The sequence below is a fragment of the Myotis myotis genome, unplaced genomic scaffold, assembly GCF_014108235.1.
Source record: "Myotis myotis isolate mMyoMyo1 unplaced genomic scaffold, mMyoMyo1.p scaffold_m19_p_4, whole genome shotgun sequence".
In the NCBI taxonomy this organism is placed as follows: Eukaryota; Metazoa; Chordata; class Mammalia; order Chiroptera; family Vespertilionidae; genus Myotis; species Myotis myotis.
In genome coordinates, this window is record NW_023416346.1 from 12,091,089 (window position 1) to 12,103,779 (window position 12,691).

General features: G+C 57.1%; 1 protein-coding gene across 3 annotated transcripts; it reads left to right on the forward strand.

Annotated features, from left to right (window-relative positions):
- Nucleotides 1-1,530: 1,530 nt before the first annotated feature.
- IRAK1 (interleukin 1 receptor associated kinase 1) lies at nucleotides 1,531-11,897 on the forward strand. Of its 3 annotated transcripts, none has more exons than XM_036305196.1 (14): nucleotides 1,531-1,821; nucleotides 1,923-2,090; nucleotides 2,197-2,328; nucleotides 2,444-2,547; nucleotides 2,718-2,906; nucleotides 3,116-3,180; nucleotides 3,349-3,463; nucleotides 4,374-4,459; nucleotides 4,955-5,162; nucleotides 6,030-6,095; nucleotides 7,708-7,944; nucleotides 9,380-9,791; nucleotides 10,284-10,427; nucleotides 10,821-11,897. In XM_036305196.1, the coding sequence occupies exons 1-14, from the start codon at nucleotides 1,686-1,688 to the stop codon at nucleotides 10,880-10,882; spliced, it is 2,124 nt and encodes a 707-aa protein (XP_036161089.1). In that variant the 5' UTR covers nucleotides 1,531-1,685; the 3' UTR covers nucleotides 10,883-11,897. The 3 variants fall into 3 exon arrangements, with proteins under 3 accessions (XP_036161089.1, XP_036161088.1, XP_036161087.1); XM_036305195.1 differs by having other exon boundaries at nucleotides 2,721-2,906; nucleotides 4,341-4,459; XM_036305194.1 differs by having other exon boundaries at nucleotides 1,532-1,821; nucleotides 4,341-4,459.
- Nucleotides 11,898-12,691: the final 794 nt, after the last annotated feature.

Consider the following 12,691-nt stretch of genomic DNA (forward strand, 5'->3'; position numbering starts at 1 on the left):
CACACTGGACCTAGTTTCTGGAAACAGCCCTAAGTCTCTGGGAAGGCAAAAGCCCTCTGGGGTCAGGACCGAGAGGACAAGGGGGATAGTGAGTGAAGGAGACCTAGTGCCTTGCAAGCGTTCATCTATCTGGAGAAGCAAAAGAAGACTTACACACCTGGTGCTGCTTGTGGGGGTTTTCCCCGCCTCTAGTGGGGGAGGCCCAAGAAAGATGCATCCTAGATGCCAGGCACAGCAGAGGCTGCAGGCAGCTCTGTCAGGCCTAGGGAGCTTTCACCTTAACTTCCACCCTGGGAGCTGTTTGAGCTCAACCTTGGCACATGAGGGCCAGGAAACTGCAAGTGCAAATTCTGCAGGAGCCCTGGCACATGCTCCGAACCCTAAGGAGTTCTGGATGGCTTAAGGCTGCTGACATGTGTAGAGAGCTAGACATGAGGTGGGAGGGTAGGGGCCACATTGTGACAATGGTGGAGGCTGCACTGAAGAGCTGGGGCCCATCAAAGCGCTTTGGAAAGCACAGAAAGGTCTTAAGCAGGAAAGCTCTGTGGTTTGATTTGTGCCTGAGGAAGAACACCAGGGTAGAGAGACAGGCAGGGAAGCCAGGAAGCCAGCATGTTTGTCCAGGTAGTAGTGAGGGCAGTGGGCAGGTGGGGAGGAGATGGACTCCAGAGATGCTCAGGAAGACAGCAGGAAAACAGTGACTGATGATGCAGGGTGGAGGGTTGGAGGCTGCAGAGCATTGTGGCAATGGGCAAGAGAGACCAATGTGCCAAGTCGTCAGTCAGGATGGGGACTGAACTTGGTGCCTATCCACTGCTTCAGAAAAGAGGGTGGGAGAAGCCATCCTCACAGGAGCGAGTGCAAACCGAGCCAAAAACGTAACAACAAGAGGGCAAAGGGACAGCAGGAACTAAAATCCTTTTTTTTAAAGCGAGAAACACAGTTCATGTGGTGGTAGGAAGGAGCCAGCAAGGAAGGAAAAGTGCAAGATATTGCTAAGAGGTAACACGTGCTGGTGCAGGTTCCTGAAGGAGAGGGAAATATGGGATCCACGGCACAGGAGGTGAGCGAAAATGCTCCGAGTTGGGGCGGGCTGCTGTACAAGTTTCCAGAACGTTCTCCCTGCACCCAGCCACTCGGCCAGCTGACAGGAGTCAGCCCGGGGGCCTTTGTATATGTAACCCTCATCTGACCCTGTTCTGCCGGCATCTCTGAGGACTCTCCAGGCCTCCCAAATAAAGCCAAAACATTTCAATGGGACCTCCCTGTGACTGTCAACAAGGCCCGGCTCCAGCCCTTTCTGGAACGCCCCATGCCTTCGCCACAGCCTCCGTCCTCCGTGCTGGGAACCGCTCTCCATCCCCCAGAGCCCCACTCAATGGCCCCTCCTCCTGGAAGCCCATCCTGCCCATCTGAACCCGCACAGTGGCGCTGCCTTCACAGGAAGGAACCGCGTGCGGCGCCCCCGTGTGGCCGAGGGCGGCAGCAGCGGCAGCGGCGGCGGCGGCGGCAGCGGCCGCGATCGCGGCGGCGGGCAAGATGGTGGCGCCCGGGGCACCGCCCCTTCCGCCAGGACGGGCGTCGCACGAGGCTGGCTTAAAGGGGAAGTGAGTCAGTGTCCGCGGACCCGGCCGGCCGAGGCCCCAAGAGGCCCCGGCCTGGCGGCGGCGGCGGCGGCAGCGGCCATGGCTGGGGGCCCGGGTCCGGGGGACCCCGCGGCCCCCGGCGCCCAACACTTCTTGTACGAGGTGCCATCCTGGGTCATGTGCCGCTTCTACAAAGTGATGGACGCCCTGGAGCCCAGCGACTGGTGCCAGTTTGGTACGTGGCAGCGGGCCGGGAGGGGAGGGGAGGGGGGGCGGGGCAGGGGGCGCGCCGGCCCAGGCCCCCGGCGCCCAGGCCTGATGCCCCCTGTCCCGCAGCCGCCCTGATTGTGCGTGACCAGACCGAACTCCGGCTGTGCGAACGCTCCGAGCAGCGCACTGCCAGCGTCCTGTGGCCATGGATCAACCGAAACGCCCGCGTGGCCGACCTCGTGCACATCCTCACCCACTTGCAGCTGCTCCGTGCGAGGGACATCATCACGGCCTGTGAGCGCGGGCAGCCCTGGGACCTGGGACCCCGGAGCTGGAGGCCTCTCACGGGGCTCCTCCCCCTGCCAAGGCCTAACCAGCCTTTCCTTCCTTAACGTCGCAGGGCACCCTCCCGCCCCCCTCCCACCCTCCAGCGCCAAGGCCCCGAGGACCAGCTCCATCCCTGCACCCTCTGAGGCCAAGGCCCCCAGCCCCCTGAAGTTGCCGTCCTCAGTTTCAACTGTACTCTCCCCAGGTAAGATAGTTCTGGTGGGCTTGATAGACCTGAGGGAAAGGCCACCATGACCATGGCCATGGCCCTAGACCTTGTCGCTGGTCTCTACCTGCCTCTCACTGGTATCTTTATGAAGCTTTTCCAGGCTTCCAGACCCCTTCTGGGCCTGAGTGCAGGCCTGTCCCAAGCCCTGCTGCCCTCCAGCCACCACCACGGTCTCTAGATTCTTCTTCTACCAAGGTAGGTGGGTCCCCCGGAAGGGTTCCAGACAAGGAACAAGAAACCCAGGCTTTGGTACACCAGGGAGCCCCAGCCAGTCCAGCTGGGAGGCAGCTGTGATGCAGGGGAGCTTGTGGCCAGGGCTGAGGGGAAGAGACAGGACGTCACCTGATTGGGGTCTCTTTCCACAGCAGAGGCCAGAGAACCCCGTGTCCTTCCTGCAAGGGAACCACCCCTCTCCATTCTGCTGGCCCCTCCATGAGATTTCCCAGGGCACCCACAACTTCTCAGAGGAGCTGAAGATTGGGGAGGGCGGCTTCGGATGTGTGTACCGGGCTGTACTGAGGAACACGGTGTACGCTGTGAAGAAGCTGAAGGAGGTGGGTGTAGCATCCTGGCGAGGGGCCCTGGAAGGCTGACAGCAAACCCTCGCCTTTCTGATCTTACCCCTGCTTCCCACACAGCCCTCTAATTCCCCAGCCCCTTAGTTGTTCTGGGCCCAGGACAGATGGCACTGGGAGTGGCCACAATCCTTGGCTATAAGAGATTCATGCTGCCCCCCCCCCCCCATTTTCCCTGGGGGCTACAGGAGGCAGACCTGGAGTGGACCACTGTGAAGCAGAGCTTCCTGACCGAAGTGGAGCAGCTGTCACGGTGAGCCTGGGGCGGCCCTCCAGGACCACACACCACGGGACCAGCTCCCTTGGATACGGAAACCTGCCTGGCCCAGCCTGGCTGGGGGACCAGTAGGGACTGCTCACCCCCGCTACAGCGAGACGGAGGCTGGGGGCCAGAGCACTCAGGCCCCACTTTTCCAAGCAGGTTTCGTCACCCAAACATCGTGGACTTTGCTGGCTATTGTGCTCAGAGTGGCTACTACTGCCTTGTCTACGGCTTCCTGCCCAACGGCTCCCTGGAAGACCGCCTCCACTTCCAGGTAGTCTCACCTGGCCTGGCACGCTTTCCCAGAGCTGTAGCACCTGGGCAGAGTGGGCAGGAGGCCCAGGCTCTCGGCCTCCATGAGTGAGTCCCACCAGCAGGCAGGGCCTGGGCTCAGTCTTTGGCCCAAGGTGGGTCACCATTTTCCGTGGCCTCTCCCTGACTGTTCCTGTATGCCCGGGAGCTGGGCCTTGGTGCCTCTAAAAAGGGAGTTACTGACTCACAGGAACCTGGCTCAACCTTCTCCTCTTTTTTAAAAAATAGATTTTTATTGATTTCAGAGAGGAAGGGAGAGGGAGAGAGAGAAACATCAATGATGAGAGAGAATCATTGACTGGCTGCCTCCTCCACGCCCCACATGGGATTGAGCTCGAAACCCAGGCATGTGACCTCCAGGTTCAAAGGTCGACGCTCAACCACTACGCCACGCCTCTTTGCAAACAGGGTAGCTGAAGAGTGTTGTCAGCATTGCCCTTGAGGAAAGAGGGCAGTGGGCAGCAGGCTGCACTCTCTGGACCCACATTTGAGCCCCTGTCCAGTGAGGTGCCCACAAGACACAGGGGTGAACTGCACACTGTGTTGGGGGAAGTGGAGAGAAAGCCTCCAACGATGTCCCGCTCATCCTGAGACACATGAATGAACTTCAGGAACTGAGAACCGCCGAATTGTATGCTGACAGAGAGCGTGTTCCTAGCCACTTTCCCAGCGTGCTTTAATAAAGCAGTGGAATAGCTTAGTCTCAGTTCTCTTGTAAAGTAGCTCATGGAGTGAAGTGTTTGTCCAGATCCCACAGTGACAGGTGGAGGGAGGGTTGGGGTTAAGGAACGGTGGCCCCCAGCCTCCCCCGTGCCCCTTTGCTCCCTCTGCTGCTCCAGACCCAGGCCTGCTCCCCTCTCTCCTGGCCTCAGCGCCTGGACATCCTTCTGGGCACGGCACGGGCTATTCAGTTTTTACATCAGGACAGCCCCAGCCTCATCCATGGAGATGTCAAGAGGTAAGGAGGGGACACAGCCAGGCCCCTGGGTCCCCTGAGAGCTGCAGGAGTGGAGGCTATGGCAAGGCAGTGATGCTCCCAAACCTTCCACCAGCAGGGAATGTGGTCCAGGGGAGCCCCGCCCCGAGTGCCCCTCATGAAAATGGGCCTGCCCTCTCCTGCTCAAGGTGGAAGTGGGGGACAAGGTGCAGCCCTGAGGCCTGGGACATCACAGCTGGGGGCCAGGGTCACTGAGTGCCTGGCATGGGACAGATGTGGAAGCAAAAGCCAAGGGCCGGCCCCCCACTGGTGTGCAGGGGCTGAACTGTGCAAGGGCGCCCTGGGCGCCGCTTGCAACCCCCAGGTAGCGAATTGTTCTGACAGTACCAACCAATTTGTGTGGGCACGGTGCGGTTTGGCGGCTTTGAGTCCAATGACATCAGGGCCAGGCAGGTGTGGGAGGGTAGAGCGAGCTGGGGCCAGGGCCAAGCTCACAACTTTCCCTTCTCCCCTAAGTTCCAACGTCCTTCTGGATGATAGACTGATGCCCAAACTGGGAGACTTTGGCCTGGCCCGTCTCAGTCGTTTTGCAGCAGCCAACCCTGGTCAGAGCAGCACTGTGGCCCGGACGCAGACTGTGCGCGGCACCCTGGCCTACCTGCCTGAGGAATACATCAAGACTGGGAGGCTGGCCGTGGACACCGATACCTTCAGCTTTGGCGTGGTGAGCCATGGCCCCTTCTGCTGGCTGGAGGGGGGGCAGCTGAGGCCAGCCAAGGCAGAAGGGCCTGGAGAATTCCATGTGGAGACAAGGCCAACCTGCAGGAAGCTAACGGAACTTCACCTGCAGGCCCCCCCCTCCCTGGCGTGGGCCCCTTCTTTGGCCCTGTTACCTCATTTCATATTTGTCATTTTGCTTTTTTAAAATAAATTTTTATTGATTTCAGAGAGGAAGGGAGAGGGAGAGAGAGAAGCATCAATGATGAGAATCATTGATCGGCTGCCTCCTGCATGCCCCCTACTGGGGACCGAGCCCAAAACTCGGGCACGTGCCCTGATCAGGAATAGAACCGTGACCTCCTGGTTCATAAGTCCACGCTCAACCACTGAGCCACTCCTGCTGAGCTGTCATTTTGCATTCTTTTTTTTTTTTAATATATTTTATTGATTTTCCACAGAGAGGAAGGGAGAGGGATAGAGAGTTAGAAACATCGATGAGAGAGAAACATCGATCAGCTGCCTCCTGCACACCCCGTACTGGGGATGTGCCCGCAACCAAGGTACATGCCCTTGACCGGAATCAAACCTGGGACCCTTGAGTCTGCAGGCCGACGCTCTATCCACTGAGCCAAACCGGTCAGGGCCATTTTGCATTCTTTTTCTTCAAGTTGGTGCTCCATACTGTCAAAGCTTCAGTCCCATGACATCTAGCTCTGTCCCTGTAGTGTGCTGGTCCTGATTGGCCCATCCAAGGGCCTGGCCAGTATGTCTACCCCACAAGCCACCTCTCCTTGTAGCCCTCCCCACCAAGGCCTGGGACGGCACCATCCCAGAAGCCACTGCTGTGCCCTTCATCCTGCTCTCTCTCCAGGTAGTTCTGGAAACCCTGGCTGGCCAGAGGGCTGTGAAGATGCATGGTGCCAAGACCAAGTACTTGGTGAGCCTCCTCAGGCAGGGGAGGGAGGGAGGCAGACAGGAAGCATGAGGGGCAGACAGGGTAGGAGGCGGGGGGGGGGGGGGGAGCAGAGAGGCGCTGCTTCTGACAACCAACAGGTGCAGCCCTGGAGGGTGGAATGTTCTGGAATGCAACCACAGAAGCCAACCTTTGCTGCTGCTGACTCACCTTTGAAAGTAGGCAGGGCACAGGCAGCTTCCTTTAGCTTGCTGAAGAGAAACCTGTCTTTCTTCTGTAGATGCTCTGGGCTTTTCCAGACCCCACCCGGGCTGGGGGGAGGGGAGGGGGCGTCCCAGCAAATGCCTGCTCTTTCTGGACCCCTTTCTGGACCGATGCGGAAACAGACTTAATTCCCGAGCAGCACTTTACCAACTGGCGTACCTCCGGCCGCTTCTGCTCCTGGCTCAGGGCTGTTTCTGTCCATTGCCGAGTCTGGGCCAGGAACCAGAGAGCCAGACGGGAGCCCTCCTTCCCTCACCTTCCATACCCGTGGGCACATCCCCCTGGGGCTGCTCTCTGTTGTCATCACCACCCCCAGCTCCTCAGGGGGTCTTTCTTTCTTCTTCTTTGGATCCTTTCTATTTGTTCTCTGTGCTGCGGCCAAATTAATCGTTTAAAAACATAAAGAGCCCTGGCCCTGTAGCTCAGTCAGTTGGAGCTTGTGGGTTTGATCCCAGTCTGGGCTCATACAGGAGTCAACTAATGAATGCATTAATAATTGGAACAACGGGTCAATGTTTGTCTCTCTCTCCCTCCCCTGCTCCCCTCCCTTCTCTTCTCCCTCCCTCTCTTCTTCTCTCTCTAAAACAGGGGTGGGGAATGTCCAGCCTGCAGGCCTTATAAGGCCCTTGAAATCATGTGGTCTGGCCCTGCCAAGGCATTAGGGGTGAGTTAATGAAAGGTTTGACCAAATACAGCAGGCTAATTGTTAAGCTGATGATTTTGTATGGCCTGAGAAAGATGTTAAAAATATCCAAGTGGCCCTTGCCAGAAAAAAGGTTCCCCACCCCTGCTCTAAAATCAGTAGGAAGAGGGAAAATGTAAAGAGAACATGGAAGCCCCTTTGCTCTCCCACTGTACTGGGGGTGAAGGCCCGATGCCTGAACGCAGCCTCAACTCCCCGGGTCCCGCCGCCCCCAGCCTTCTCTCTGTCCTCTAGTCTCCCTGCTGCCTGTCCTAGGGCCTCAAAAGCCACCCCCAACTCAGGTGCTTCCTCCTGGTCCTTCCTCTCTCTGAACTCAAAGTGGCCTCCAGTCCTGGGGTGTCTCTCCATGGTATGTCCCCCTTCTTGATTCTGCCCTCTCTGGTTAACCCATGCCTTTAGAGCCCAGCTCAGGTGCCACTTGCTCATGAGCCGCCATTGCTTTTCTAGGCTTGTTGTTGGCATCTCTCCCCTCTAGGAAGTCCACTCTGTGAAGGTGGCCCAGGCTGTTCTGTTTGTCGCTGTATCCCTAGGGCCTGGGGCAGTGGTGGACATACTGTGGGTATTTAACCAACCGAAGCAAGACCACAGGAGTCAGTGACCGCGGGCCTGGGGAATTCAGCCAAAGGCACTGCCTCCCTAGTGGCCATGCTCACAGTGTCTGTCCCACAGAAAGACCTGGTTAAAGAGGAAGCTGAGGATGCCGGGGTGGCCCTGAAAAGCACCCAGACCACACTCCAAGCGGATCTGGCCTCAGATGCCTGGGCTGCCCCAATCGCCTCCCAGATCTACAAGAAGCACCTGGACCCCAGGCCTGGGCCCTGCCCACCGGAGCTAGGCCTGGCCCTGGGCCAGCTGGCCTGCTGCTGCCTTCACCGCCGGGCTAAGAGGAGACCCCCCATGACCCAGGTATCCTAGGGGAGGGGTCAGAAAGCATTTGAGGCACCTCCTGCCCATGGGGGCAGTGGCCTCCTGGGAACCCCACATTCCTGGCACTGCCCGGAGCGAGCCAAACAGCACCTGCCAGACATCTTTCTGGAGACTGAGTCTCCATATATTTCTCACTTAGCCGTTGGTTCTGCCTGGGGTGGCAGGAGCTCCACTGAACCCTGCCTCGTGTATGGAGGCTAAGGGCTTTTGTTGCGCCCCCTTCTGGATGTACCGCACCATTGCACCTGCCTTTTTCTGTCCCTTCCCTGGCCTCCACCTCTTTCCCTCTGACAGATGAGAATAGAGAAGCCCCATTTGAGGGCACCAGGGCAGTGAGATTTACGTTCACTTTTTGAAATATATTTTTATTGATTTCAGAGAGGAAGGGAGAGGGAGAGAGAGATAGAAACATCAATGATGAGCCCTAGCTGGTTTGGCTCAGTGGATAGAGCATCAGCCTGTGAACTGAAGGGTCCCAGGTTCAGTTCCGGTCAAGAGCACATGCATGGGTTGCAGGCTCGATCCCCAGCATGGGGTGTGTAAGAGGCAGCCGATCAATGATTCTCAACGTTGGTGTTTCTATCTCTCTCTCCCTCTCCCTTCCTCTCTGAAATCAATTTTTAAAAAAATTTTTTTTTTTTTTTTTTTTTTTTAAAAACAAACATCAGCCGAAGCCGGTTTGGCTGAGTGGATAGAGCATCGGCCTGAGGACTGAAAGGTCCCAGGTTCGATTCCGGTCAAGGGCATGTACCTGGGTTGCGGGCACATCCCCAGTGGGAGATGTGCAGGAGGCAGCTGATCAATGTTTCTCTCTCATTGATGTTTCTAACTCTCTATCTCTCTCCCTTCCTCTCTGTGAAAAATCAATAAAATATATATTAAAAAAAAATTATAAAAACACCGGCATTTACTTTAAAAAATAAATAAATAAATAAATAAAAAGAAACATCAATGATGAGAATTGATCAGCTGCTTCCTGCACGCCCCCCCCCCCCCACAAGCATGTGCCCTGACCAGAAATGGACCCGTGACCTCCTGGTTCATAGGTCGACGCTCAACCCCTGAGCCACGCTGGCCAAGCGAGATTCACTTTCTAGAAGAGAGAAGTCATTCTCAGTCCTTAGCTTTGGTGGCTGTGACTCAGCGCTCCTTGGGGCAGGGGCAAGGGGACAAGGGACAGAGCTTTCCCAGCTGCAGGATATACCATCTTAGTGGGCCCCGCAGCCTCCAGAGTGGCTGTGCGGGGCCTGGGGTGGCAGCCCAAGCCCCAAGGCAGGTCGCAGATGCCCTGGAGCAGCCTTGCGGTTTGAGCGTCTCCTGTGAGGGCTGTGACTGATCATGGCCTAACTGGCCTGCCCAAGAGCAAGGGAGAGCCCACCCACCACGCACCCTGAACCCCTCTTTCTCCTCACAGGTATACGAGAGGTTGGAGAAGCTTCAGGCCACAGTGGCAGGGCCGCCCCTGGAGGCAGAGGCTGCCGGCCGCACCCCCCATTCCCCACAGGAAAACTCCTACATGTCCACCACCAGCAATGCCAGTCCCTGGCAGCCCCTGGCAGTGCCCTCAGGAACCCCGGCCCCGGCGACAGAGCGGCTCCAGAAAGGCCCCAACCAGCCCGTGGAGAGTGACGAGAGTGTGTCTGGCGTGTCTGCCACCTTGCATTCCTGGCACCTGACCGCAGGCTGCCCCCCGGGCCCAGCCCTGCCAGACAGCCCTGCACAGGGGGCCGCCACGTGGACCCCTGCACCCCTCGGGCAAGCCAGCTCGAGTGCCGCCCGAGAGTCATGGGGGAGCGGCCCAGAACCCCGACCCACAGCTGTGGAAGGTAACTGGGGACAAGTGCCCAGAATGGGGACCAGGGGCCTCCTTTGGCAGCAAACCCCATACCGTGCACCCCCAGCCTCTGGGATGAGGCCACTGTGGCCTGCTATAAGCTCACTCTCTCCCTGACCAGCTCCAGGCCTGTCTTAGGGCAGGTGGCCTGCCCAGCCTTGGAAAGGGGCGCACAGGACAGCTCGGTGCTGTCATCTCCCCAGGCCATACCCCCCAGGTGGTGAGAGGAGGCCAGGAGCTCACTTCCTGAAAGCTGGGGACAAGGAAGGTTCTGTTCATGGCCACCAGCCTCCTGGCCTCTCTGGGAGCTGAACCATGGGGCAGCTCCTCCTAGGCCCTGCCCTCGGGGCACCCAGGACTTCTGCCCTGAATGGGGCAGAAGCTAGGCTGGGGACTGGGAAATCTTGAGAGACTGAAGTATCTGTGAGGAGCGCCTAGGGACAACAGCCCCTGAAGCTAAGACATTGCTCTCTCTCTACCCCAGGATCACTCTTGGGCAGTTCCGCATCATCGCAGCCACCACAGATTGTCATCAACCCAGCCCGACAGAAGATGGTGCAGAAGCTGGCCTTGTATGAGGACGGAGTCCTAGACAGCCTGCAGCTGCTGTCGTCCAGCTCCCTCCCAGGTACCCTGTGTGCACTCTGCAGCTGGACGCTCGGCCTCGTGCCAGCCCCAAACAGCAGTGTTCTTTCTGATGGCGCACCGATGAGGCCCCCGCTCCCCCAGGGTGTGGGCCAGCGCGGAGGCAGGCCACCCACCCCGTCTCACAGTGGCTGGAAGCCCAGCCTGGCCCTGTGCCTCCCTCATTTTCTTATGGAACAGCACCTTCCCTTAGCCCTGGGGTGCCAGTGCCCCCGTTTGCTTCCAGCAAGCATTTTCCACGCAGGTGCGATTTGAACAAGGAATAGAAACCCCTCATTCCAGAGAGCATCCTGGGAGCTGAGGGGAGCCATGGCCCAGCCCTGTGGCAGTCAAGGAGGCTCCCCCATTGATTAACTGGCATTTCCTCCCCCTGCAGGCTTGGGCCTGGACCACCGAAACAGGCGGGGCCCGGAAGAGAGTGATGACTTTCAGAGCTGATCTCTTCACCCAGACAGATCCCCCAAACCCGGAAGTCAAAGTTCTCATGGTTGGAAGTTCTCATAGCACACACAAACCCTCAGCAGCCTGTGGGCAGTAGGGATGGGGCCCCTGTGCTGTAGGGGTGTGGGCACAGGCCAGACTCAGCGCCACCCGGGCCGGCTGCCGGAAGCCGTCCGTAGGGCAGGACATCTCAAAGGCCTGCCTTCAGCCCAGCACTTGCAGGAGAGGAAAGCCACCGTCATGGGAGGGGTGTGTGTGGGAGGAATGCATGTCTGAAGGCTGCTGGCTGCCCAGGCCAGAGGAGAGTGGGTGGGACCACTGGTACAATGGGATGCAGCGGGGAGCCGGCTCCCCTGAGGGCTGGGCAAGGCATATGCAGCCCAGGCCAACAGCAGCAAGCTGTAGCCCTTCCCTTTGCCCTTGGCACTCTGTGCAAGAGTGCAGGGGAGGCCCGGGCCCTCCCAGCAACTTTCGACGTGGAAAAGTGAGGTGTGGTTGCCCGATGGTTCAATCCACTAGAAGTGAGCGTTCTGAGATACCCCAGAGAGCCCAGCAGCGCCCCACATCAGGCCAGTGTCTGTAGGCTTCTCCAAGGAGCTGGGAGCCAGCCTAACGTGACTGCCTGCCAGCCAGGCCACCCCTCGATGCTACAGACAGGCTCCAAACCAAGTCCCCTCCAGAGGCTGCAGGCTCGGCATCAGGCCCAGGCTGATTGTAACAAAGGGACCACTTCTCAAGGTTCGCTTAGGCCCGAGTCCTGTGTTACCCAGACAGAAGCCCCAAGGCGAGAAGTTGGGATCAAGACAGAGAAAGAGGAAAAAGAAAACGAGACTCGCAGTTTTAGAAGCCAGTGAAGTTTCATGAAAAGGAGTGTCGTCGAAAGTAGCCCAGGGCTGTAGCACAGGCTCACAATGATTTTGTGTCCACAGTCATGACACACTACATGCCCCACAAAGCTAGGCATCGGTGAAGTCCAAGTTGTACTACAGCAATAAAATCTTACGTTTCAATCTCTGGTTGTACTGGTGGAGTTTGTTGCACTGAAAGCTTCAAGCTTTCCCATTGCTTTTCAACTCAGGGTTCCTGACTGCCCAGCACAAAACGCCAGACCCCCTCTCCCCCCAAATCCTCTGGAGGCTCTTATTTCTGTTCCCAGTAAGTCACCATACTGGTGGCAGGTCCACAACACCACTACCCATCAGTACTCTCATGGGTTGTTAAATTTTCCCTATATATTTTATAGGGTTTTTTAAAAATATGTTTTTATTGATTTCAGAGAGGGAGAAATAGAAACACCAATGATGAGAGAGACTCATTGATCGGCTACCTCCTGCATGGCCCCCTCCTGGGGATTCAACCTGCAACCCAGGCATGTGCCCTTGACTGGAATTGAACCTGGGACCCTTCATTCCGCAGGCCAACACTCTATCCACTGAGCCAAACCAACTAGGGCTAGTTTATGGGTTTTGATACTATTGTAAATGGTACCTTCATAGCATTTTCTAATTGGTCATTGGTAATGTATAGGAAAACAATTGAGTTTTATTATTAGCTCTGTATTCTGTGACCTTGCTTAAATTCACTTAATTAGCTTTAGCAGTTTTTTGGTAAAATACCTTGGGATAGTCTGTACACAATCACTTCAGTCTGCAAATAAAGGCAGTTTTAACACTTCCTTTCCAATCTGCCTTTTAGTTCTTTTCTTGCCTTACAGCACTAGCTAGAGCCTCTAATCAAATGTTAAATACAAGTGGTGAAAGTAAAATTGTAGGTGCAAAGTGTTCTCTTTCCCCATTAAGCATGATG